Raw genomic sequence first — 24,645 nt, 5'->3', positions numbered from 1 at the left:
AATAATAGTATTATAATAATAATAGTATTATAATAATATTGTTATAATAGTTATAGGCAGTTCATAGGCACTACAGTTACAATAGTAAATATCATTAATTAAACTCTATCTAAATTTATGATATTTATACTTTGTAAATATTTAAACATGTACTTCAGAATATGAAATAATAAATTAATTTCAATTTTTTAAATGTATTTTGTTTTTCTTTATTATATTATCTGGATTATCTATTATATCCATGATATGAACTTCGTTGTGTTTATACTCGAATATAGTAAAAAATAAGTCAGATAGTAGAACAATGGATATTAATATGATTATCTTTACAAATCTCTTAATAAATACTGTTGTGCATTCATTCAATCATTAATATTGCTAATTAGGGATACCAGCTGTAATATCATACCTAACTAATGGGTCATTAAGATAAGCACACCATGTAAAGCCAGGTGGATATCCTGAAAAAATCATGCACAAAATTTTAAATTAATATCTTTTGTTAAAAGTATGAAAATATTATGTAGATGAAATAATTAAATATGTATTTGAAAAAGACATTTCCTATTTTGTGTTATGGTATTTTTATGGTTATAATGTAATTATATGTATAAACGACATATAAAGCAATTACCTATATCATGTTTGCATATATGATAAGAATTCAGATTTAATAGTACTTACAGTTATACTATTTAATGAATGATTTTCATGTGCTCACAAAATATGGTTGAAATGAAATATCAAAATGTATTGCCTTTTGTCCAGCTGCATGCAAGTAACATCCCTGGATTAGTCAGTGGTTAGTGACAAATACCTATGTTTTAGGAAAATATTTATATACATAAGGTATATCTAGATATTTAAGGCTAGACAAACGACTTACACAAAGTAGTTAATTTACTTTCATGAAAAGGTTTTTTTACAACTGTACCTCCACCAAAAAAAACATATATATTATGTGTATATTTTTATTTATAACATCTGTAACAATAATATATATATATAAAAGTGCTTTACATTTGTTTTATATAAAAGTAGAACAACTCTATTCATTTATAGGTATTAAGTATTTTTTAAACGGAATATAAAAGTATACAATATATTAATTATATTTTTTACATAATGCATCGATATGTTCAATTAGGACGGAATTCAGAGATATATAAGTTCAGTGTTGTATTTTTTTTACAACATTTATAATAATCAATTATTCGCAATTATGACAAATTGCTTTAAGCTGTTTTAATATCATTTCTACAATTGAATAAATTGTGTTAACTTAAATGAATACTGGAACTTTTTTTTTACAAGTCAAAAGATATTCAGTTTTATGATATTCAAATTTCTCTTAATCACATATAATTTATGTAGTATAAGCTTCCCAATATTACTATGGGAAAATTATATAGCATCACATATATAATATATATATATATATAATTTCTCTATAAAATTCATTATAATTATAAAAGCATGTATTAAATGTCTTTAGAATTTTAAAATAATTTGATTTGTAGAGAATAATGTAACAATAATGGAATGGTTATAGCTTTCCCTTTTTTAAGTGTTAACAATCTATCTCTTTTATCACTTTTTTGTGCTTAACATAATGTGTCACTGTATTTTGTAAAATGGTGAATGTTATTTGGATTAATTAAAAATAAAGCAAAATGAAACAAATGAGCTTAGAAAATTTGATATCATATATAAAATATATGAATTCTGATTATATAAATTAGCATATTTTTAAAGTACTGCTAGATTAAACAAGAGTGTAATATAAATATCTGAAACAAAATTTTTTATAATCTCAAATCATTAGAAGAAATAATACAATATTATAGAATATGTAGTTTTGTGTATATATCTAATAGTTACTAGTGATAGTAACTACCTATGTCGGTTAATTATATAATATTAATTAATTTCAATTTGCTGTTTCTTTACATAATGAAATATAAGTTTCTCATATGTGTAAAAAGTAGATCTAACTACCTCGAATTATGATTACATTATAATTATGACTGATTGTAGCTATTTTCCACCAAAGTTCGGCATCAAAAAAAACGAACGAAATATTAACTTGCCTCTAGGCTTGTACTTAAGATGGTCCTCAATAAATTGACAAGGACAACGGGCGGAGACACAATGTCGTGGTGGAACAGATAAACCCGCGATGTCTCTATTACGTTCCTGTGAGTCTATAACCAGATCAAGTCTGCGGCGCACAAAGTGATGTGCCCATCGAGATGCATACCTCAGCAACAGCAACTCCGCCCGTTCCTGTCAACACATACCATCATCATTCAGAAACCTAGAGTCAAAATAATAGTAATAATGTAAATCCGTTTCTTAAACATCAATAGTCAGTCGATGAAATTGAAAAATCTGTTATGCATAAGTGGTAACATTATCAAACATAAATGCATCCCAGATTGTATTATATTTTAAGAAAATTTTTACCATTTACCATTTTACAGAAATATTTCCTACATACATGTATATTAAGCTTGCAATTCTGAATTATTTTAATTTACATACTATGTACAATTATATAAAACACTAAAAATAAAGCTTGTAGTACATACACATATACGTGTAATTATACAAGTTTTATACAAATATAAAATTTAATAGTAATATCATATTTAATATCATATTAGTCAACAAAAAATATAATCAAGAAAAACAATACCAAGTGTATCATTAAAAATCCAAATCACCAAAAAATAATTCTAGAAAAATATTTCACTTATTAATATCATATGTAAACTTAATTGTAATTAATATTGTTACAAGTAAAAATCTTGTATAGTTAAGTACATAATTATGAGTAGTTTTCATATTTCGTATAAGTTAGTTTCTCTAGTTGTCATTCATCAATATAAATTTTGATTTGTCTATTTTTAATATAGCTATTACACTTTAATATAGCTATAGATCTATTTGAATTCTTTGACTTTTAAAATATCTTTTATTTAATGTAGATGTCTTGCTAAAAACCATTGTAATGGTAATATTAAAATTAATTTCAATAAGTTCAAAATAATTATTAAATCTATTAAAATTGTTTTGAACAATACTGTTTTTAATTTTTATATCTATCAAACAGTTTTGCTTTAAATGCCTCTATCTTTAAGAAAACTACTCCAGCTAGGACAGAAATCTCTGCCTTGAACATGAGGCTTGTTGCGTAACCATTCTTCTATATATTGACACGGACATAAAGCCGATGCTAAGTGACGAGGTGAAGAAGGATTTCCACCTTCTTCGTCTACTGTCCAATCCAATCGGCGACGTAAATAATCCTTTGCCCAACGTTGTACATAGCGGCAGAATACTTGTTCGCTTTTACCCTGATATATTTTTTTAGTTTATTTTATAAAAACATAAAATATTGTAAGAATGATTAAAAAATTGAGGAAAATACCGTTCATTTTTGTAAAATGTACTTTACAAAAACATCATATATACTATAGAAAATATATGTTAAATAAGTGAATATAAATTCAACTTATATAGTACAAGTACTTAAAATAAAAATAACATACCTGCTTGCGAGAAATTCTGGTGGTTGTATTGCCTTGTATTACAATATCACTGTTATCTATATCCATTCGCTGTTGCAATTCTCTTTTTCGTCGCATTTCAGAATTTCCATCTTCGCCAATTACTCTTCCTTCGCGTTCTTCACGTTCTATAACTTCTTGTAATTTTTTCTATTGTAAAATAAAATAAGTTCTTGAATATATTATATAAATGATATGTAACAAAATATAAGCAATTTTTTAACAAAATTGTTAATTTTAATTGAAAATAATACATATAACAACATACAATACATATAACAATTACATTAAGCCTCGAAGTATAAATTAAATATATTTAGTAACACTTACGATGCAATCTGTAGTATCAAAGTATATAAAGCAGAGATTAACTTTGTGACATGAAATTTTTCCTCTATCATCCAATCCAAGCAATATTTTATGTCGAAGTAAATGTTTGTTCACTTGACCCATACATTTCTCAAGATTGTGGTTTAATTTTATCTTGATGAACATGCAAAAAAATATTGCAGCAGCATTGAGGACTAACCACATGACGCCAAGCCCAAATAAAGTAAGACCAGTTACTCCAGAAAACAATAAGCCAAGTAATACAATAAATGCAGTAAATATCCAAAGCACAAGAATTCTCTTGTAGCACACATTGTACAAATTGAAACGTACATCGTTCACAAGCAACTCCATTATATGTACGTAATCCTCTACTGTAAGCTGTAAAAATTTAATACATTAGCTTATACATAAATATACATAACTTTACATACAAAAAAATATAAAATAAAATTATTGATTATTATAAAACAGTGTAAAGGAAATAAAATATAATCAAACAATTACCGTTAAACCTTGAGCCATTAATTCTTCTGGTACTAATTCTGGACGAAATTTAGCTGGAGTAATCCATGGCCATCTAGTATTAACTGGTAAAAGAGTAACTATAGTATCCCCATTAGCAAAACCTTGTCTAATGTTTCCAATAGGTGTACTTATAATATTATTAGTAGTACTTCTGCCATTAGATACATCTCGAAGATCAATGGTCTTCAGAGAAGCACTCTTAGGATCAGAAACTCTTACATCAGATGGTAAATTCAGATCTGGACTTTCAGATGTAATGGAACGACTTAAACCTGACCTATCTAAATTAATTTGGACGGATTCAGTTGATATCACAGCACCTCTATATTCATGATTTTTTGATTGTTGATTATCTGAATTATCAACAGATTTTCCAATTTTCTCAACATTTACTGTTACTGACTCCGGCTTTATTACAGCTGGTGCATTTGTTTTAGTTTTCTCTTCTAAACTATTATTATCTTTAACAGGTGCTTCATCTTCAAATTGGACCCAATTTTTTGTTCTTGAAGATATGTTAGGTGAATTAACTGCTGACACATGGTCAGTTGTATCTTGTGAGCTCATTTTCACTGAAGAAATAATAAAAAATAGAGCAAATCATATATATATGTAATTAACATTCAAAAATATTAAATATCTATATTTCATATTCTATTACTTTATAGAATGTCTTTATTTAAACAATTCACATAAATTACATTAAACTAATTTTTATATTAAAATACATTAAAATATATATATTTGCAAAATATGCTAAATATGGTGATAAATGTTATTAAACAGTGATTTAAAAAAAAAAAAATAGGGAGTGTCCATGGACATGTAATTTGCAACATAAACATAAACTGGAAATATATATAAGGTTCTCTAGAATAAAAAAAGGTAAGTCATCATGTTAAGTAATACCTATATCAACATGATAATAAAGTTTCAATGAAACAAAAAATATGATACCACATATAAAGTACGAATATGCATGGGATCCAAACTTCGAGAAATATTTATATGTAATCCTTATCATGAAGTTAACGTAGATAATATCATATATAGATATATATATACTTTATGTTTGCTATGTTTGTATATAAAAAAATGATACAACTGAAACTTTCTTACCTGTTGTGATATGACCTATCTCATATCCGTAAGGTGAAAAGGTACGTAATGCATGAAATCAAGGTGTGCAGCATTGCTATACGAAAAACAAGGGTGGGGCGAAGAATACTATAACGACATTGTACAATATCGTACTTACATATAATTATATATACAATAATTTGTCATAAATGTGCATAAATCTTTATTTCTATATCGTTTCTGAATACTTAGTAGAACATAAGTAAATAATTATACATATTAATTAACATAATAATGTGCGCTGTTTTGTAAAAGTACATACTACGTTTTTGGTATAGTTTCATACACGTGACACATCTCATACATTTACCAGAGAGTTTGCATCTACTTATACACATAATGTGTATTAATTTAAATTGATTTCCAATTCACTTGTTACAGTTACTACTACTTTGTAACTTACAACTTTGGATACACGTGTGTATATACGTAAAATTGAGAACAGGGTATTCACTTAAAGCAATTGTTTTTCACAAACATTATTAGAATTTGTTTTCATCCATGTGTATGTAGATGTATATAGTTATCAAAAAATTATGTAATGAAAAGTATATGTAATTCACCATCACAAAATTATATTAAAACAATCACAGTTCGATATAATGTATTGTCAAAAGATAATGATAAATACATTCAAATATTTTCAAGTAGTTATAAGGTCTAACTATGATATTGTAAATTTCTGTCTATTGAATAAAAAAAGAAGTACATTTATGATATATTCGCAACAAATTAATAAGATGAAAAAATGTTATAGTATTAAACAAAGGAAAAATTTGCCACAAACTAAACATTTTATTCTATCAGGTAGCTTTTTATTTAATTTATTTTTTCCTAAAGAAGAAAAAGATGATGTTGAGGAATTAACAATGACAATTAAACGATCAATTTTATTAATTCAGGTTAGGCATAACTCTCTTATATTATCATTAAAGTGTTAACGATGTTACATTCTTATATTAAATGTAAACTTCTTATTTTAATATAGTTTTACCAATAATTCTCAAACTTTATAGAAAGAAGAATTTCTGAAAGCAGAGCAAATGCTACATGTTGCTTTACGCCAAGCACAAACTTTACAGCATTATGATGGTATAACTTATGTGTATGATGTAATGGCAAATCTAGCATATGATACAAATGACTATAAAAAAGCAGAAAAGCTATTTAAATCAGTTTTACAGAGACTAATAGCTAAGGGAGTTCCACAGGATGATTTAGCAATTATTCATATTAGTCTTAAGATTGCTGATACATATGATAAAATAGGAGATAAACAGTAAGCAATCATGTAACAAATTCCATCTATTTTTAAAATTTTTATAAAATACAATATCTAATAATTTAAAATAATAAAATTCTGTTAATTCTATATTCTGTTAATATAGAAAAGCAGACAATGGTTACAAATTTTGTTTACAACATTTACAAAATCATTTAGCTAAAGACAGTGAAAATCTAGATGTATTACAATTGTTAGGCTTAAATTTAGAAAAATATGCATCTATGCTTTTCTCACAATCGCAGTATAACAATGCTCTCGAATACTTTACTAAAGCTTATGATATATCCATAAAAATAAATGGTGAAGAAAATGAACAAACTGTTATTCTATTAAATAACTTAGCAAGTGTCTGTTATATACTACAAAAATATGATGAAACTATTAAATATTTATCTAAAGCTGCAGAAATAGGTAATATCAATACAAATATTGTTGTATTTGAATTGCTCCAAATTAGATTATTATATTTTTAGGAAACAAGTTACCAGATATGGTTGAATTAGGTTTCATTCATGTCAACTTGGGACATGCATTTATTTCAAAAGGACTTTATGAAGAAGCAAAAAAAAATTGTAGCAAGGGAGAAGATTTAGCAAAAGCTAGAAATGACAATGAAACTGTAGTGGAAGCTAAAAAATGTCTTGAACAAATAGAAAGTTTAATATTGTAATATAAATGTAAATATTAAATTGCAGTACTTTAACTTGATTAACTTATAGGTATATTGAAATTGAAAATGTATACAGTGAAAAATTATTAAACATATTATACATATTTATAATATATTCGTTATATATCCACGTTTTATTTAAAAATTAATTGGTAGAATGAAAGATAGTTCTATATCATATATAAATATTATTGACTTTAATAAAACAAATTTGCATATAATTTTATGAATTTTTACGTTGTGTTTAGATAAAATTAGAAAATTCTTATTGTAATATACAAAAACTGATATAACTACAGAAAAACGTATAATATCTTGATTGAAATTGAAATTATGATTCTTGTAATTATATAGAGAATATGTTTTTATGTATACATATAGAAAACATACAATGTTTATTTTCATTTACAGTAGTTACATGTTTATATATGTGTAAGCAATATCTATAAAAAAATAAATAAATTTAACGTGTAAAAAATATATCCTTTCACAATATAAGTGAAGTTCTAACAATTTTCGTAAAAAACATCGTTGCCAATAATTAAACATAAAATGGTTTGTAGAAATAAACATGTAATGCGTTTGAGAAAAATATATTGAATGTGTAACAGGTGATTGTATGTTTATTATTTCTTATGAAACTAGTAATAAATTATTTTAGTGTTTCAGTATATTTTAATAACGCGTCTTTTCACGATCTTTCTATTCTTATTTATGACGTGAATGATACCTAAAATGTACCAATTTTTTTCCGTAATGCTAATATTTATGATAATTATACAGTATCGTTTTCACTGGTATTTATGTTATACAACATATTAGAATACTCACTAGCATTCATTAAACAATACAATTAGAATGTTGTAAAAATATAAACTCTAATTTTGAATTCTTATTATAGCAGTTAAATGAACTCTTATTAAGTGATCACAATATGTTGTTAAGAAAATTTTATATAAAACTATTCATACTCTGCTATAAGTACCATCATATATACACCTAAGAGAAGCGCAATAATTTCTTTTACAGACTGCCTAAAATTAGTATCTATTAGAAGTTCTGGTATTACAGAAACAGTAGCTATATAAATAAATCCACCAGCTGTGAATGGAAGAATCCACATAGTTGCAAGATCACCTAAAATATTTAATTAAATTTTAAGATGAATATAATATTTATTTAAATTTAATTGATGTATTGCAACTTACTCTTACCCATGCCTTCTGCAAGTAACGATACATAAGTTCCTAATAAAGCACCTACAGCAGTTGTAAGTTGAAGCATCATGGCCTAAAATCAAAATCACATTATATAATTCTTATCATAACAATTTATTCTACTAACTTCATCTTTTTTTAAATCTTACTTTTCTTTTACTATAACCACTTTGTATTAAAATAGCAAAGTCTCCTATTTCATGAGGTACCTCATGTAACAAAATTGTAAATGTGGTAATATAGCCAATATTTTTACCAGCTAAATAGCTAGCTCCAATAGCAAGACCATCTGTGAAATTGTGTAAAAAATCAGCAACTAAATTTAAATAACCAGCAATTTTTATTTCATTCTCAGAATTTTCTACTTTTTCTTTAAAATCTACATCAGATTTATCAGAACCTTTCTGTAATTTCTTATCATTTTTATTTTTTTTTGACAGGTTTTCTGTGACATTATGTACATGTATATGACCATGGTCTGTTTTAATAATTCTCACTGCTTTTTCAACAATTAAAAACATAATGATACCTAATAATACACATAAACCAACAGACATATCATGTCCATGTTCTGATTCTTCATCACCTTGGTTATGAGAATGTGAATGCGAATGTACTTCTTCGGAAGACAGATGTGTATGAGGAACCAAAGCATGAGGAATTAAATGTAAAAATGCATCTCCTAATAAACCACCAGATGCAAAACTTAATAATATCTTTAACAGTGGTTCACTTTCTTTAGTATTATCTAGAGGTACAAAGAACAAAATAAGGAAGGGTGCTGCTGATATAATTAAGGTAGATGCAGTAGCTCTGAAAATCACTTCTTTGTAAGTCCTGTCAGACAAAACTGATTTCTGCCGATGGTCATAGTTATCATCTTCATGTTTATGTTGATGTATAATTTCATTATGATATATAGAATGTTGTTTTTCTAAGTACATTTCATTAGCTTCCTTGGAATACTTAAAACTTGGTGACTCGTCATGGTAATGAGCTTGACAAAGAGTCGGCAAGTTTAGAAGTATAAGTAATAAAAACGTCCCAAGTGCTATTCGTGAAATCCATTTATTCGCATGGCTTCTTCGTTGGTTATCCTGTGCCGTCGTGATCATTTCTATAATTTTGCACAGACTTGTTAAAACACAACCGGTTTACGTATCGTTGTTGGTGTAATCTTAACATCCGTGCAGAAGTGTAAAAGTGTAACAATTTTGATATCGTAGTTATGGTGTTAAACAGAATTAAAGAATTGTGTCATGATTGCAGCCACGTCAGAGGTTGATGCGTTATCACTTTTGTTCTTTTAAAAATAACAGATTAACGTTGGCAGCATTGATTTGTTAATATTGGCTATTCTGGTAATTTATAAATTCAAAATTCAAAAGATTGGTTACAAAAATAGTTAAGATATTATATTTTAACTAAAATATTAATAAATCAATCAGTTTTAAAGCCAAAGTTTGTTGTTAATGTATGAACAATCGGTGTTAGTATTGAACCATTAAGCATAATATAATTCTTAAAGTTTATATCATTTTTATATTGTTATTACGAAAAAATTCGTTACAAAGGATCCAAACTGTGACGAACTGGTGAATATCCTCCCAAATAGTCCATGTGAACTGTCAAAGAACAGAATTTGAGGAGGTTAGTTGAGAGGAAAGCAAATCTTATGGTACTGATGGTGTTTAGTTAAAGAAATTCCACCATTATGTCACATAATACTTTAAAATCTATGGGACATGGATTTTGTGATGCCATTTTTTCAAGTTCACCTATTAATTTCGATAAGGAGAATATAAACTCTTTAAATGAGAAGTGAGATTTTTTTTTATATTAATACATTTAAAAAAATCAAAAGCTATTATATATTAATTTTTTTTATTATTTTGTAGGGAAGGAACATGTTCTGATATACTTGATACACCTCAAAGAGGAGTCCAAAATGTTACTGAAAATAAATGTTTAAAACTTGAAAAGCGTAAAATATTACTTGACAATGATACTGAAAATTTGAAATCAACAAATATACCTTATACTATAAATCTGTCTCACTCAAAGTCTATAAATACATTTCAAAGAAAACAAGTTTTATTTCCTGAATATGCAGCATCTGATTCAAAGTATAAAACCTCTACGAAAACAATGTCTACAACTTCACTGAATGAAAAGACTTTAACCATGCATTCTTGTACTCCCAAACAATATAAAATTCATACTACTACAAGCAATTCAAAAATAAATATCTTGCCTCCAAATAAAACACCTGTAAAACGTTATTTTAGTGACAACATTTTATCACAAGCTACTCCTGACTGTTTTAATGTTGTTCAAGTTGAAACACCATGTGGTAAATCAAACGATATTGGTATTGAAGATCAAACTGTATATGAAGGAGAAAATAGTAATTTGACTGTAGGTATACGTGTTAGACCTTTGAATACAAAGTAAGTTATTAAATTCTTATACCAAGAGCTTTTCTTTAGGTAGTACTATGATTTAATATTTTTTCTATTCTTTATTATTTCAGAGAACTAAATGATTCAAAAGTTATATCAGTCGTACAAGTAAATGGTCAAAATATTATTGTCACTTGTGAATCTGTTCAACATACTTTCACATATGACCATTGCTTTATATCACAAATAGATGCATCAGAACCTAGTTATGCTAATCAGGAAATTGTATTTAAAAATATGGTTTTACCACTAGTACAAAATGCTTTTGAAGGGTATAATGTTTGTTTATTTGCTTATGGACAAACAGGCTCTGGTAAAAGTTATAGCATGATGGGTCAAGAATCTGCACAAAATAATACAATACCACTCGATGAAGCAATTGGTATTATTCCAAGATTTTGTCAAGAAATATTTACGAGGGCATCTATTAATACGAATACTAAAACTACAGTAGAGATTAGTTATTTTGAAATTTATAATGAAAAAATACACGATCTTTTAACAAATGTTAACAGTGGAGTAAAAAGGGCTCCTCTTAAAGTAAGAGAACATCCTGTATTTGGACCATATATTGTTGATTTAAGTCAACATTGCGTGCAAAATTACAAAGATTTGCAGGTATGTTTATAATATAAGTTGTAATTGCATCTGTTGTAAGATTATTTGTTGATTATTAAATTGTTATAAATATATTTCTCTTAGACTTGGCTCAAGGTAGGCAATTCACAACGAGCTACAGCAGCAACTGGAATGAATGAAAAGAGTTCAAGATCTCATAGTATATTTAGTATCATATTAACACAAACCCAAAAAAATAATCAATTAAATAACGAGTCTGTGGATGCTAGTCGACGTAGTAAAATTAATTTAGTAGATTTAGCAGGTAGTGAAAGACTGAGTCAAACTTGTGCAAGCGGTGACAGATTAAAGGTATGTCATATTACATTTAATTGCTTGATTATAGTCTGGTAATTTTATTCATATAATAATAAAATTAATTGTACTCCAAAGGAAGGAGTGTCTATTAATAAATCATTGCTTACATTGGGAAAAGTAATCGCATCCTTGGCTGAAAACACAAGTAATCGTAAACGAGGTTTTGTTCCATATCGTGAATCTGTTCTTACATGGCTGCTAAAGGTAAGTGTTATTAAGTCACTGACACAAGATTCGACATAAGTAAATAATTTTTTTTTATTGAATCTTCAATGACAAAGTTCTTTGTTGTAACAGTCATTAAAGCTGTTATGGCTTTTATGGCTTTAATGATTAGTGAATCATTACTTATGTATATGATTTCTTTTCTTATACAATATACAGAAAACTTAAGTTAGGTTTACTTTATTTTTGAAGATGTATTTTTTTATATAACTTTATGTACATATTCAGTCTTATAAATTATTCAATTCTTCATTGAATATCTAGTTAATCTACTTTTTTTAAATATTAAAGCATTTCTGGAATAGTATAAATATATGTCAATTTATAGTTTAATGCAGTTCATATTAACTGTAAATGCAATTATTGGTTATGCTAGATTTTGGAAAAAAAAAAGATAGATAATATTATCAGTTACTTCATAACCTTGTCTTACTCATGTACAGAATAACACATTATAAAAAATTGTTAGGATATACATATATTATGTACTTGATTGATGATTTTTTGCGATATTTGTATAAAATATTTCAATATATGTATCGTTTAAAATAATACCTAAACTACTAATTTCATTAATATGTAGAAAATGTTCTTTTTAATATTATTTTAAAAAATCAATAAATTGTGCATTATATCAAATAGCAGAAGAGATATAAAATAACATAAATTATTCATTATACAGGTTTTGAACATGTAAAATTGTTACAAATACAAATATAAACTTAAAATTTTTCGTTCTACGAAAAAAGTATTTAAAGGTAAATAACATTTGAAATCATCACATCATAATATGATACATGTATCATAGAAGTTTGGTACAATAATTCTGCATTCCTTATATACGAGGTATGTCTGTTTCGGTATCAATTTCTGGAAACCATATTAAAATGCTGAAACATGAATAAGTAAACATTCTATTTCTATTTGACGTTTTTTGTTATGTTATCCATTTTTATACATCCGTTATTTTCTAAAACTTTCTTTGACGTTTTCTTATCAGTTTTCGTGATTCCTTCTTTAGTGTCTGTGCAGTCACGTTCTTCTTCTTCTTCGTGAATTTCTTGGCAAGAATTCCTTCGCGATTTCTCTCGTATATAAGCCGCGAGACTTCTTCTCTTGTTCTCGCGGCACAAGTAACAATTTTCTTTCGAAAATGCTTTTTGTTCATGGTGTTGTTGTGGCAATCGTTGAGAATGAACTTGTGTTGTCTTACCTGAAAGATAATTTTCTTTTTCCATTGTATTCTATTTTTATTACTTTATTTTCTATTATTATTTCATTTTAAATTTTATTATTTCGGGAAAAATAAAATATTTGTTAAATACGCAACATCTTTTTTGTTTGAAACTAAGGTTTCTTTTGTCAACTTTTTGTCAACTTCTATAATCAATGGCGTTTTCACCTCAAAATATTTTTTTATTGTTAATCCTGGCTAAGGTTCAACGATTTTTTGAAAGGTAACTCCGTGCGTTGTTGCACGTAGCTAATCTGCTGACCTAACTCGTGGTTCTTGAGTCATTCTCAACCCGAAAGATATGTTATAATTGTCTCCCGTGAATGAAGTAACGTGATGCGTTACACGTATTACATGAAACTCATGTGTTCAAAGAAAACTATTATGACGAAAATTATGTTAGTAAAGTATAACAGTGACGAAAAATAATTATTGAAGATAAAAGAACCGATAGATAAAAATTTGATAACCAAGATCGTAATATTTTGTACGGGCAGTAAAAAAGATAAACTTGATAAGATAAAAGTAATGCAGAATCATCATATATCTTCCTAGTCCTATTCGAATTCTATTATTGATTCTGTTATTTTTTCATTGCATTGATAGATTGCTAGAAAAATTGATAGATTGAATTTATATCAAAATAGATGTCCCTTCCGGTAAGTTCATTATAGCATTTCGTAAATCAATTGCATAAGATTTCATCTAAAAATGCGTGAATAATCGAGAGTTTCTCTACACACAACGCGAAGCATTCCTGCACATACAAATGCAGAATCTGTTATTGCAAATAGAATAAAAGGATCATTCATCTCTGTTTATTCTCGTTAATGTGTCATGCTGGTTTCAAAAGATATTTTTAGATCTATGTATCTTTTTACCTCCATGCATATATAAATATATATATTAGACTATTTTATTCAATAACAAGCCGTAGCAAAATATTAGTAATCGCAAGTATGATAACTATAACGCTATTATTATATCTATTACAATGGAATTGATCTAGCATATTATATTACAACCTTCACCGTATTTGTTATCGTAACGATGCAAACATGTTTTTCGTGTTTACTATTTAACTTGTTTTGATGCTACGTTCTTCTTTTGATCATACATACATATATAATTTTCAGAAATATGTAATTTATATGCATTTCCAAAATTTCATTAAGAAGACAATTGACGCAATGAAATAGAATACGAAGCTTTTCCGATGATACCAATTCTTTTGTACTATTCTCATTATTTTACGTTGTGCGTAATATGACGTTTTTCGAATTGCGATAATGATAATTTCAAAGCCTAATATATGATAAATAATGCGGAGGACTGCCTTCAGGCAACCAATTCCTCACAACGATAACGCAAAGGGAGGGGCAACTACGTTGCACAGAAATATCTAAGAGTTATCTTACACGTATACACCAGCATCGATTAAAAATATATAAATCATTTTTCTCAATTGAATCTTGAAATTCCTTATTATCATATTAATTAGAACACCGAATAATCATTCGATAGATGAATTGTAACGATTTTATGCAATCGATTATTTGTTATTATTGAATTGTTTAATTGATTTATGTTTTGATCATTTCTGTTGAAATCTTTATTTTACTCTAAGAAGAAAAATAAGCATTTGTTGAAACATATCACAGATCAGGATAGATGAATGCACGTACATTTTACGGATTAATAGTTCGAAATCGGGAGTCAACTTAAATACTTTCAAAATACTTATAAACTTTCATTAGTAAAGACAGGTTGTATTTTTTGTCGCATATTTCGAAGTTTTTAAATACGGAAAGTAAGCGATAAAAATGACAACGTACATAAACATTAATCATTGGTGTAGTATGATATCATATGAATAAGGGACATAAAGGGAAAACACCATTCACGAGATGTCAGCAAATAATATTAATTTCTCGAGTTAGATTATTCAAATGCTGAGAACCGTGGAAAACAATATAGCATATACCAGTATATCATACCAATATATCATAGCAAATACCAATAATGATCGCGTGAAATTAGAATAAATGAAGTTATATATAGTAAATAACGAAATGATATTTATCGTGATGTTAATTAATGAAAATTTAATTATAATATCTGTCTAGAGAAGAACGATAACAAAGTGATCATCATAGATCCTCAATATTATCTCTTCTTCCCTTCTTTTCTCTTTAGTAAGGAAGTTGTCATATGTGAGTATATAAAAAGTGATTCATTTTCATATGATTGAGACGTACCACAATTAAAATAATCTTTATTCCACGGCTGCTCGTAGTCCCGATACTGAGGAGCTCTAAAGAAACCATAGGTCAAGATTTCGGGAACGTAGACTAAATCCATCGTTCTAATCCGAGGTATCTTCGAGACTAATTAGATTCAGAATTTATTCTCTTCGTAGAAATTTCCGTATATATCTTCCTTCCTTCTTGATACTTTCAATCAACTCTTGACGTATGTCTTAATCCGCTTTTATTTCTATCCTTTCAGTTTATAATGAAACCCGCTGACGCGAGTTTGCACTGATTTTCTAAAACGCAGCTAAAACTCGTTTTACCAGTAAAATTTGCTAGGTATCCTTGTTTCCGGTTTTCTTTCTTTCACCAGTTAAGAACAACTTATTGATAGACTATCGAATTCGTGTTATTACATATTACTCAAGAAGAAGAAAGAGAGGAAAAAGCAGCGACCGCTAAAAAACAAGACAACGTTGTGCTCGAATTGCTGTGGTGTTTTACTTTAAACTAAAGAAGTACTGACGCTGAGCATGCAATGTTTATGAGTCGGTTATTCCCTCTCCATCGGATCTTGTTTCTCCTCTCCTCTCAGTTGTTACCGCGCGCCCTTCAACTCAGCGCTTTGCCCCTCCTTTTCCTCCAATCACCTTTGCGAATTTCTTGTTCATTTTGCGATTGTTGAACGCATTTCCCGCGCTTATTCATCTATGACATTGTCTCACGAATTTCTTAATCTGATCTTGTACAACTTTAACACGGTCTATTTCTTGTGGTGGTCAAGGTATGGCCGTTAAATAAGTTTCTCTCTAGTTTCAATTCTCTACGCCGTTTTTTTATCGTTCATTATATATGTACATATACTTGACTTTTAGGATGTTATTTTATAAGAGATAAGAAACAACGTTGCTATTGTATTTTTGAAGGCTATTATTAGGAATCGTCATTAACACTTCAATAATACCTTACTATGTACTTGTGGAGAATTGTATAACGGTAATATTAGCTAATGTTTATTTTATGCCTCACCATAAAACGCAGTACGTCGTAAATGCTTACTAATCTCCAGAATCTTGTTGAAAGCGTAAAGAACTGTTTTTCCGATAATTCTCCTATGATATAAGCATATCTTTCATGTTATAAACGCAAGTTCGTATAATAATACAATTTGCTCGTTTATTATCAAGCATTTAGCGATTAGAAAAGGGGGGGGGATATTGAAGTATATTTTACGTAAAATTTTATTTTATCGTGAAAACAAGATTATTTAAATAGTTATCACCTATGAAAGCATTGTTGTTTTCAAAGTAGCAAATATGATCCAATAATTATTATTGTTGGATAGAATGTGTTTTATAATGAGATTTATGTAATTAAGTGAATATATATATATACAAATATATACATTGGTAATATGTAGGTATTATTTCTCTACCAAACAATCGTATATTGTGAGTTATTTTTCAAATAATAGCAACTATGAACAGAAATAAAGTCTCCTTTACTGATAACATTGAATAAGGTGCAATAAAAAGTTTTTTGCCGTATCAAACCTTGAAGAAAGATGCGCAGTTAGAAGATATTAATTTTTTGTTATCTTAAGAATAAAATGAAATGAATAACGTAAAAAAAGGATTGTGACATATAGATATTTTATGTATAGATACATTTGTTTTGTCATAATTATAAACTGATAATTATATTTTGATTATATCTTGATTAGAGACTTTTGTTCAAGTGTAGTTCAAGTGCGGTTCAAGTGCTTAAATTGATAATGATGAGATATGAAAAATAGTACTCTAACAAATTCTTTAAATTATTCGGTTCTCTCCAACATCGTCGATTAATTAACGATGCATGTTGCTTCAATAAGTTTTATCGACAATGAATAAAGCCTTGCAATAAAATCTAAAAATTAAATAGATAATAAATAGATAAATAGATTGAAGATAAAGATGTATAAGACTTTTTTCACTGTTGAATCATTGAATGATGACTTAGCACGTCCTTGTGTATACGTACTATTGAGGAATTTGATGTTCTATCTGATGTCTTATCGTTTATTAATTATATCAGGATAACATTGAGAAACATAAACGTCAAGGTGTGATCGATAACAGTGTAAGTATTACTTAGGAAAGATTAAATCGCAATCTGTCTTAACCGAGCGTGTGTTGTCTTATCATGTAGAATACTGATAATGATTATTTATGCGCAAAAGAATCGAGATTAAGTTAGATAAAACGAGTAAAACACGACGTGCAAAGCTAACAATGTCATTTCTTTAGCTCTACAATTTAATTACGACGAATCAATACAACTGAGATTTTACACTCGTTTAATTAAGTATTATGCAGTTCAATGACTTCATTTTGTTTTCTATGTACATTGGAACTTGTCTTTTTCAGAGTTTCTACGTTCCCTTATATTTATTAGAAACTGTTAGGTTCCCTTTTTCCAACATATTTTTTAAACTTTTATCCTTTTTTAAACATAGGAAAGCCTCGGAGGAAATTCAAGAACAGCAATGCTTGGAACAGTATCACCAGCTAATATACACATAGAAGAGACGCTTGCAACACTCCGATATGCTTGTCAAGCTCGAGCCATTGTTAATCGTGTTCGAATCAATGAAGATCCACATGAGAAATTAATTCGGTAATATATTCTTCATGAATGAACAACTAATAATTCATTATTACATTCAATAAAATATAACAGATTTCCTCCCAATATGAATATAATAAATCGAACGTTCGTGTATAAAATAAGTCTTCCACTTCGGGACAGATAAACAAAAGAATATCATTAAATATTATCGATACAGTTTTTCCAGTTTGCAACAAGTCTAACCTAAAGCTTTTAATTTTAAATATAATTGTGATCTCTCTCTTAGGGAATTGAAAGCGGAAGTATTGCGATTGCGCGGTGTACGTGAAGGATACGAAAAGCAACTTGGTATTCTTCCACGTCGTCTTCTCGATTCCGTCCCACCGGTTAACCAAAATAACGATGAAATTAAGCAGAAACAACAAGAAATTGATAAATTAAGGCACCAGCTAAAGAAGACTGAAGAACAACTTGCGATTACTGAAATGTAAGTTAATATCAACGTAAGCTGTTATAGCTATTTTAGAGCATTGATTACAACAATTCGGAACAATCAAATTGTTTCAATGAGTAATTATCTATGATCATTATTAATATAATGTAGTTCCTATAATAAATGTTTCGTCACATTGTTCCGGAAACAGATCGGAGGATGTTTACCAATTGAAGATTTAAATATTTAGCTACATGTAATTGCAGGACTTGGCAAATGAAATTGCGGGATACCGAGGAAAAGAAAAATTCTGAAATAAAGTACTTACGTCGCTGTGGTATCGCTATTGAACTCGATTTTCGTGAGAAGGATAAGCAACCTTGTCTTATAAATCTCGCGGCCGATCCTATGTTATCTGGTACGCTTTTGTATCTCATTCCTCCAGGACTTGTTCGTATCGGAAAAAATTCAGGTTGTCAGAACTTTTCCGAACATTTGGATATCATGTTGGATGGACCACTGGTTAGGCCTTTACACTGGTTAGTTATTGGATTGGTTGGTTCGATGACTTGAAAGGATGCGGTTGTTGGTCTTGTTTCTGTTTTTCACTTTTGTTCCTCTTTTTCCCTTCTGTGCTCGTTTTTCAGCTTGACACTTATGAATTATGTTGGAGGAAACTATTTTACTTTGTTTTTGTTCCCTTCTTCTATCTACCTCTCACGAGTGCATGTTCTTCACGGGCTTTCCTCACGATCTATTTAACATCGTCCAAAATAATATTGTAATTAATCTGTTTGGTTAAAAAAATTTGCATGACAGTATTTAATTATTTAGTTGTCACTGTATAGTATAATGATCCCGAAACGATTCCAAATACATTTTCATCGTGTTTATGAGCATGAAATGCTAATCATTTACGTTTGATGGAAAAATATGTTAAATATAATTGAAATTATTTATATATGCACCAATTTTAATAAATTATTTTAGATAGATAATTTTAATGGTTATCGATTTTTTATACGTTCAACAGTACTATCGAAAACAGTAATGGGAAACTTATATTATCATCAGAAATGGAAGGAGATACGTTCGTGAATGGACAGGTATAATATATTTTATGTTTATGATCTTATTTTATTTTTATCATTATTAAATTATTTATCATATCGTAGATGGTAACTGGCAAAGTTATTTTAAAACATGGTGATCGATTAGTAATTGGCGGCAATCATTATTTTAAAGTCTCAAGTCCTTATGATGAACATAGCAATATACAAATTTCAGCGCAGGCTGTAGACTATGAATTTGCTCATCAAGAAATTCTAAAAGTGCAAGAAGAAAAGTACGAATTTTTAATAGCCTTTTTATTCAATGTGCGTGATTAAAAGGTATTTAACGTTATGTTACTTTTCATTCAATAGATTAAGGGCAGAGTTAGAAGAAAGTAAACAGAAAGCAATAAAAGAATTAGAAAATGCTAAACGAGAAGTTGAAATGCAATTGGGATCGCAAAAATTATCGTATGAACGTAAAATCGAAATTCTTGGTTCCACGGTCCAAGAGCAGAAACTTGCATTGGAACAAATTCATCAAAAGAAGAAAGAATTAGAATTGGAAAAAGAATTACTCGAAAACGAAGTTGAGACAAATAATAGATTAAAACAAATACAAATAGATCAAAAAAAAGTTAGCGTCGCGCCATATAAATCTAATTTCTTACAAGAACTGGAAAGCATTTTAAATGAAAGGGCGGCAGATGCCGAATTCGCTCTCAAAATGAAAGCTAGCGCAGAAGCAATAAGTGACGGTGGTATTAGCTTACATGAAATGCAAATATTGGTAAAAGAAGCTACCGAACGGTGTAGAGAAGTTGGTCTTAATTATGTAAGTATTTATTGCATAGATAGTAGTTAAAAAGATATATCTTTTCCATAAGTTTATTCGTTACATTTTTAGGAGTTTGATCAACAACAAATAATTGTTAATAAGAGTCTGAAACCTGTAGTTCGTATACGTAATAGAGATAGCATGAGAGAGACATTCTGGCAGCCAATGCGTTTTTTAGATTGGGTTCATCGTTTGCGAGACTATGATATAGAAGATTCAATAAAGGAGCTTTGTACATCAGAAGAAACTTGGGAACCCTATGAAAATACAGAAACTTTTGAGGACTCTCTAAATAATAGCCGAATTTCAATAAACATTACACCAGTAAAAAAGCATTTAAACGAAAGTCTACAACAACTCTCATTAGATACGTCCATACTTGGAAGTACATTAATTAACCAAACGTTTGATATTTCCAAAGATCAAGAAACCATAAATACGTGTCTTGTTCAAATGGAACTCGCTACAAGAACTTTACGTAAATTATGTACTAGAAATGGTGGAATTCAGTCAGTTGCGGAATCACTTGATAATATGCAAAGTATCATTTGTAGTTTACGTGAAATTTTAGAAATAGAAGATATAAATAAATATTCCAATGAAAGTGTAACTCCTATGCAGAGTTTCAATAATAGTGTAATAGAAGATTCTGACACAAATTTGGCAGTTTCTAAAAATTACAATATAAAATCTGTTTCTCTGACAAAATCTACTTTATGCAATAGTATTAATGGTTTTGATAAGAAAAGTGTTAGATTTAATGATAAATTACAACAAGAATTAACCTAATGAAAATTAACATCATTACATAATATTTAACGTAATTAAATAAGATAACTATTTGTAGGGAGACTTAAAGCGTATATTAATAATATACTTTAAAGACATTAATTGGAACAAAAAATATATTTAGCTGCATTTATATGTAACTGTACCATTTTATTTCTTATTACTTATAAGGCGTTATGTAGTATTTATATACATACATCCATACAAAATATTACAATATGAATATTTAACTATTAATTAAATTTTTATATGATCTGTAAAATTATAATAATATTACTCAACCAAAATTTAAGCAAGCATTTTCTAGATAAAGTATATTTTGTTAATATTAAGTTAGTGAAATATACCATATAGGTCTATTGTTAAGTTGAATTCCTAGATACGGTTAATCAAAATAATCTTCGATATCAATATCAGGATTTAGTAAATCTTCTCCATAAATACTTAAATCCAATTGATTAAGTATTAAGTTTTCGCACATTTCTTCTAAATCAGTGTCTCCAATTAATACCGCTCCTTGCATTTTACCATTTTCTAGGATAAGTTTTATGTATTCTGTTCCCTGGGTCATTCGTAACAATATCTCATAATTGTTATCCAACTTTTGTCCATTATACAAACCAAGTAAAACTACTTTGTAACCAAAAAACTTAGTTACGTGGGTGAAAAGTTCAAAACAGAAATCTTGCAAAAATTCTTCATTTTTTAATTTAGAAACCATTGATTTTGCCGCATACCGTCCCATTTGATGTGCTTGAGTCCACAGCCTCATTTGAAACCAATGTTTTGCTAATTCCCACCCTGCACTACACACATCTCCAGCGGCATATATATCTTGTTTTGAAGTTTCCAATTTCCAATCTACCAGCAGCCCCCCATCTTCACTTTTTTTTATATCCTCCAAACCTACTATATCAGAATTTGGTATTACACCTGTTGCTGATACAACAAAGTCACAGCCAATAATTTTTCCATTTGTTAATTCAACATATATGGACCATTCTTCCATGGGATCAACTTCCTTTTGTTCTGATTTACTAAGAATTTTAATGATCTCACATTCATATTCTATTTGTACTTTTGCAGATTTAAGGAAAGTACCTTTTACATCAAAATTATTATGCCAATCTGGACCTAGAGCTGGTCCACCTGTTACAACTGATGTATTAGAGACAGTGTACCTCATTCTTTTAGTTAATGAACTAGCATTAGTATTTGTACATGGATCAGTTTTGTATACCTTATCCATAAAAAATTCTGCAGCCCCAGGATCAACAAATGTTGCAGAAATATGTTTATCTTTAATTACCCATATCATTTCAACACCATCTACTTCATTCACAAGTTCAGTAGCAATACCTCCATTTCCAACTATTACAATTCTTCTTGAATTTTTTATTTTTTGAGAAAATTGGAGAACTGATTCTGTATCTCTTATCCCTAGTATAAAATTATTATGTTCTTCTATCAGTTTTGGTCTAGCACCATTACAGAGACATAACATTTTATAGTTTATAATTCTTCCATTTCTAGTTTGCACTTGTTTATTTAAGCTATCTATTTGTATTACAAAATCATTAATAATTTTTAATGAATCATGTGCTTCCATCAAAACTGCTGTGTCCTTTTCTTCTATATCAAACTGCATTAATGTTTTACTAAGTGGAACTATATTTGTAACTGCTTTTATTAAGGGACTTGCTGTAATTAGGATGATTTTTTCCTCCGGAACAAGAAAGGCTATACTTTTAGCACAGGATACTCCTGCTATACCTCCACCTACTATTGCAAACGTACAGTTTATTTCTTCTTTATCCATTTTGCATGTTTTATTTTTTAAATGCAAATTCTTATAATTACAAGTTAAAGATTAATACATTAATTTTTCCATTCTGAGTAATCGTAATATCTAAAGGGAACATCATATGAAAGTAAACCATATTCTTTCGCTTTCATTACTGCTACACATAGATCTTTATAAGCCTTTTGACATATACCAGTATAACTGTAAATAAAGCAAAATAAACAATATCATTGTATAGATATTCCCTTGCTGTACTTCTAATTTAGAAGAAGTTAAACTTACTTGTAACTTAAAATTTCTCCACTATGTTCAGAAATAAATTGTTTTAACAAATCAATATTGCGATAATCAAGAATTAGATATTCATCCCTACATATGGGACATGGGCTACCAGTAGAAATTACACCACCTCTCTAAAAAATTTGTAGAATTATTTCAAGAAATAAAATAATAGAAGTTTTTTATTTATTTCTTAAAAGTACATACAATGCAAGTCCTTCGTGTTTTTTGGGGAGGAATTTGAGCTTTGAAATTTCTTCTATAATATTTCCAAACAGGATACTCTCCGTAGGTTTTCTTATAAGCTAAACAAGAAATTATAAATGTAATTAAAGTCATACTGAAACAAAACTAATGTTACGTAATTACGTACCACTACTTTTTAGATATTTCATGCTAATTTCTACAGGAATAACTTTAGTTCTATCTTTTGAAATAGGAACTGGTTCATCATTAATATCGTTATCATATTTTATAAATGTAGGATGTATAAATTTCACGGGTATAACCTAAAAAATCGTTTAAAGCATTAAATGACCTTTAACAATGATTATCTCTTTGTGATCCTTACTTTCGGAGTTAAATTACTTCGTAAAAGAGATGCAGCAAATTGCAATTTATTCAATACTAATGGCATAATTTTTATTTTAAGCTAATTTTCCAGTTATATTATAAAGTATATCGCTGAACTATATGCTATGGCGTATGATGCACGTTCGTATATACGACCGGAATTCCTCAACTTAAAAACGCTCAAACACAAAACATTATAACAGTTACTTAAATACTTACAAATCTATTAAATTTATATTATAATAAATTTATATTACATATTCTTATCCTTGTTTAAAATAGTTTGATATTAGTTGCTAGTAGTGACAAAATATTTCAAAAGATTAAATTATATAAATTTAATATAAAAGTAAAAATAATTTTGTTATTTCGAAAGAGATATATAATATATATGTGTAGTATTTCTTATTTATTAT

At 28.3% G+C, this 24,645-nt stretch overlaps 7 protein-coding genes across 13 annotated transcripts; 2 read left to right on the top strand and 5 right to left on the bottom strand.

Moving 5' to 3' along the window:
* Positions 1 to 178: 178 nt before the first annotated feature.
* LOC117163135 (uncharacterized) lies at positions 179 to 5,701 on the bottom strand. 5 transcript variants are annotated; one of them, XR_013058443.1, is made up of 7 exons: positions 5,550 to 5,699; positions 4,410 to 5,002; positions 3,903 to 4,283; positions 3,555 to 3,722; positions 887 to 2,286; positions 685 to 817; positions 179 to 461 (listed from the first exon to the last, which is right to left on the bottom strand). XR_013058443.1 is itself a non-coding variant. In XM_033345192.2 (6 exons), exons 2-6 carry the CDS (start codon positions 4,995 to 4,997, stop codon positions 379 to 381), a joined length of 1,416 nt encoding a protein of 471 aa, XP_033201083.1. In that variant the 5' UTR covers positions 4,998 to 5,002; positions 5,550 to 5,699; the 3' UTR covers positions 179 to 378. The 5 variants fall into 5 exon arrangements, 3 of the variants coding, with proteins under 3 accessions (XP_033201083.1, XP_076474826.1, XP_033201092.1); XR_013058442.1 differs by having other exon boundaries at positions 685 to 2,286; XM_033345192.2 differs by lacking the exon at positions 685 to 817 and having other exon boundaries at positions 2,091 to 2,286.
* On the top strand, positions 5,249 to 21,707 carry neb (kinesin family member nebbish). Of its 2 annotated transcripts, XM_033345105.2 has the most exons (13): positions 5,249 to 5,315; positions 10,317 to 10,563; positions 10,641 to 11,192; positions 11,276 to 11,822; positions 11,907 to 12,134; positions 12,216 to 12,344; positions 18,349 to 18,509; positions 18,748 to 18,948; positions 19,161 to 19,433; positions 19,928 to 20,000; positions 20,070 to 20,239; positions 20,319 to 20,781; positions 20,854 to 21,707. In XM_033345105.2, the coding sequence occupies exons 2-13, from the start codon at positions 10,457 to 10,459 to the stop codon at positions 21,571 to 21,573; spliced, it is 3,624 nt and encodes a 1,207-aa protein (XP_033200996.1). In that variant the 5' UTR covers positions 5,249 to 5,315; positions 10,317 to 10,456; the 3' UTR covers positions 21,574 to 21,707. The 2 variants fall into 2 exon arrangements, with proteins under 2 accessions (XP_033200996.1, XP_033201006.1); XM_033345115.2 differs by lacking the exons at positions 5,249 to 5,315; positions 19,161 to 19,433 and having other exon boundaries at positions 10,208 to 10,563.
* Ttc19 (tetratricopeptide repeat domain 19) lies at positions 5,896 to 7,636 on the top strand. Its single transcript, XM_033345220.2, has 4 exons — positions 5,896 to 6,472; positions 6,587 to 6,849; positions 6,959 to 7,266; positions 7,329 to 7,636. Exons 1-4 carry the CDS (start codon positions 6,173 to 6,175, stop codon positions 7,523 to 7,525), a joined length of 1,068 nt encoding a protein of 355 aa, XP_033201111.1. The 5' UTR covers positions 5,896 to 6,172; the 3' UTR covers positions 7,526 to 7,636.
* Positions 8,103 to 10,050, bottom strand: Catsup (zinc transporter catecholamines up). Of its 2 annotated transcripts, none has more exons than XM_033345208.2 (3): positions 8,892 to 10,050; positions 8,734 to 8,815; positions 8,103 to 8,662 (listed from the first exon to the last, which is right to left on the bottom strand). In XM_033345208.2, exons 1-3 carry the CDS (start codon positions 9,855 to 9,857, stop codon positions 8,487 to 8,489), a joined length of 1,224 nt encoding a protein of 407 aa, XP_033201099.1. In that variant the 5' UTR covers positions 9,858 to 10,050; the 3' UTR covers positions 8,103 to 8,486. The 2 variants fall into 2 exon arrangements, with proteins under 2 accessions (XP_033201099.1, XP_033201101.1); XM_033345210.2 differs by having other exon boundaries at positions 8,740 to 8,815; positions 8,892 to 10,048.
* LOC117163182 (uncharacterized) lies at positions 12,381 to 16,380 on the bottom strand. The gene is made up of 2 exons (XM_033345229.2): positions 15,858 to 16,380; positions 12,381 to 13,578 (listed from the first exon to the last, which is right to left on the bottom strand). The coding sequence occupies exons 1-2, from the start codon at positions 15,958 to 15,960 to the stop codon at positions 13,286 to 13,288; spliced, it is 396 nt and encodes a 131-aa protein (XP_033201120.1). The 5' UTR covers positions 15,961 to 16,380; the 3' UTR covers positions 12,381 to 13,285.
* Pyroxd1 (pyridine nucleotide-disulfide oxidoreductase domain 1) lies at positions 21,699 to 23,392 on the bottom strand. Its single transcript, XM_076618710.1, has one exon. The coding sequence runs from the start codon at positions 23,390 to 23,392 to the stop codon at positions 21,959 to 21,961; it is 1,434 nt and encodes a 477-aa protein (XP_076474825.1). The 3' UTR covers positions 21,699 to 21,958.
* Positions 23,373 to 24,417, bottom strand: mRpS18B (mitochondrial ribosomal protein S18B). The gene is made up of 5 exons (XM_033345179.2): positions 24,228 to 24,417; positions 24,030 to 24,165; positions 23,864 to 23,961; positions 23,660 to 23,790; positions 23,373 to 23,578 (listed from the first exon to the last, which is right to left on the bottom strand). Exons 1-5 carry the CDS (start codon positions 24,291 to 24,293, stop codon positions 23,452 to 23,454), a joined length of 558 nt encoding a protein of 185 aa, XP_033201070.1. The 5' UTR covers positions 24,294 to 24,417; the 3' UTR covers positions 23,373 to 23,451.
* Positions 24,418 to 24,645: the final 228 nt, after the last annotated feature.

The sequence above is a fragment of the Bombus vancouverensis genome, chromosome 5 (genome assembly GCF_051014615.1).
Source record: "Bombus vancouverensis nearcticus chromosome 5, iyBomVanc1_principal, whole genome shotgun sequence".
Taxonomy (NCBI): Eukaryota; Metazoa; Arthropoda; class Insecta; order Hymenoptera; family Apidae; genus Bombus; species Bombus vancouverensis.
Note: the sequence above shows the minus strand (reverse complement) of the source record. Positions and strands in the feature narration are given on the sequence as shown.

Coding starts and splice junctions, on each gene's coding strand:
- Catsup (XM_033345208.2), bottom strand. CDS start 9,857: ATGATCACGACGGCACAGGATAACCAACGAAGAAGCCATGCGAATAAA. Junction 8,816..8,891: donor GTGGTTATAGTAAAAGAAAA/GTAAGATTTAAA, acceptor TTTTGATTTTAG/GCCATGATGCTTCAACTTAC. Junction 8,663..8,733: donor TGCAGAAGGCATGGGTAAGA/GTAAGTTGCAAT, acceptor TAAATATTTTAG/GTGATCTTGCAACTATGTGG.
- Ttc19 (XM_033345220.2), top strand. CDS start 6,173: ATGTATTGTCAAAAGATAATGATAAATACATTCAAATATTTTCAAGTA. Junction 6,473..6,586: donor GATCAATTTTATTAATTCAG/GTTAGGCATAAC, acceptor CAAACTTTATAG/AAAGAAGAATTTCTGAAAGC. Junction 6,850..6,958: donor GATAAAATAGGAGATAAACA/GTAAGCAATCAT, acceptor CTGTTAATATAG/AAAAGCAGACAATGGTTACA.
- mRpS18B (XM_033345179.2), bottom strand. CDS start 24,293: ATGCCATTAGTATTGAATAAATTGCAATTTGCTGCATCTCTTTTACGA. Junction 24,166..24,227: donor GAAGTAATTTAACTCCGAAA/GTAAGGATCACA, acceptor ACGATTTTTTAG/GTTATACCCGTGAAATTTAT. Junction 23,579..23,659: donor GGAGAAATTTTAAGTTACAA/GTAAGTTTAACT, acceptor CTTTATTTACAG/TTATACTGGTATATGTCAAA.
- LOC117163135 (XM_033345192.2), bottom strand. CDS start 4,997: ATGAGCTCACAAGATACAACTGACCATGTGTCAGCAGTTAATTCACCT. Junction 3,723..3,902: donor TTGATACTACAGATTGCATC/GTAAGTGTTACT, acceptor ATTTTACAATAG/AAAAAATTACAAGAAGTTAT. Junction 2,287..3,554: donor CCAGAATTTCTCGCAAGCAG/GTATGTTATTTT, acceptor ATGTGTTGACAG/GAACGGGCGGAGTTGCTGTT.
- LOC117163182 (XM_033345229.2), bottom strand. CDS start 15,960: ATGGATTTAGTCTACGTTCCCGAAATCTTGACCTATGGTTTCTTTAGA. Junction 13,579..15,857: donor TAAAGATTATTTTAATTGTG/GTACGTCTCAAT, acceptor ATTATCTTTCAG/GTAAGACAACACAAGTTCAT.
- Pyroxd1 (XM_076618710.1), bottom strand. CDS start 23,392: ATGGATAAAGAAGAAATAAACTGTACGTTTGCAATAGTAGGTGGAGGT.
- neb (XM_033345105.2), top strand. CDS start 10,457: ATGTCACATAATACTTTAAAATCTATGGGACATGGATTTTGTGATGCC. Junction 12,345..18,348: donor TTCTTACATGGCTGCTAAAG/GTAAGTGTTATT, acceptor TTTTAAACATAG/GAAAGCCTCGGAGGAAATTC. Junction 19,434..19,927: donor CTGGTTAGGCCTTTACACTG/GTTAGTTATTGG, acceptor TACGTTCAACAG/TACTATCGAAAACAGTAATG.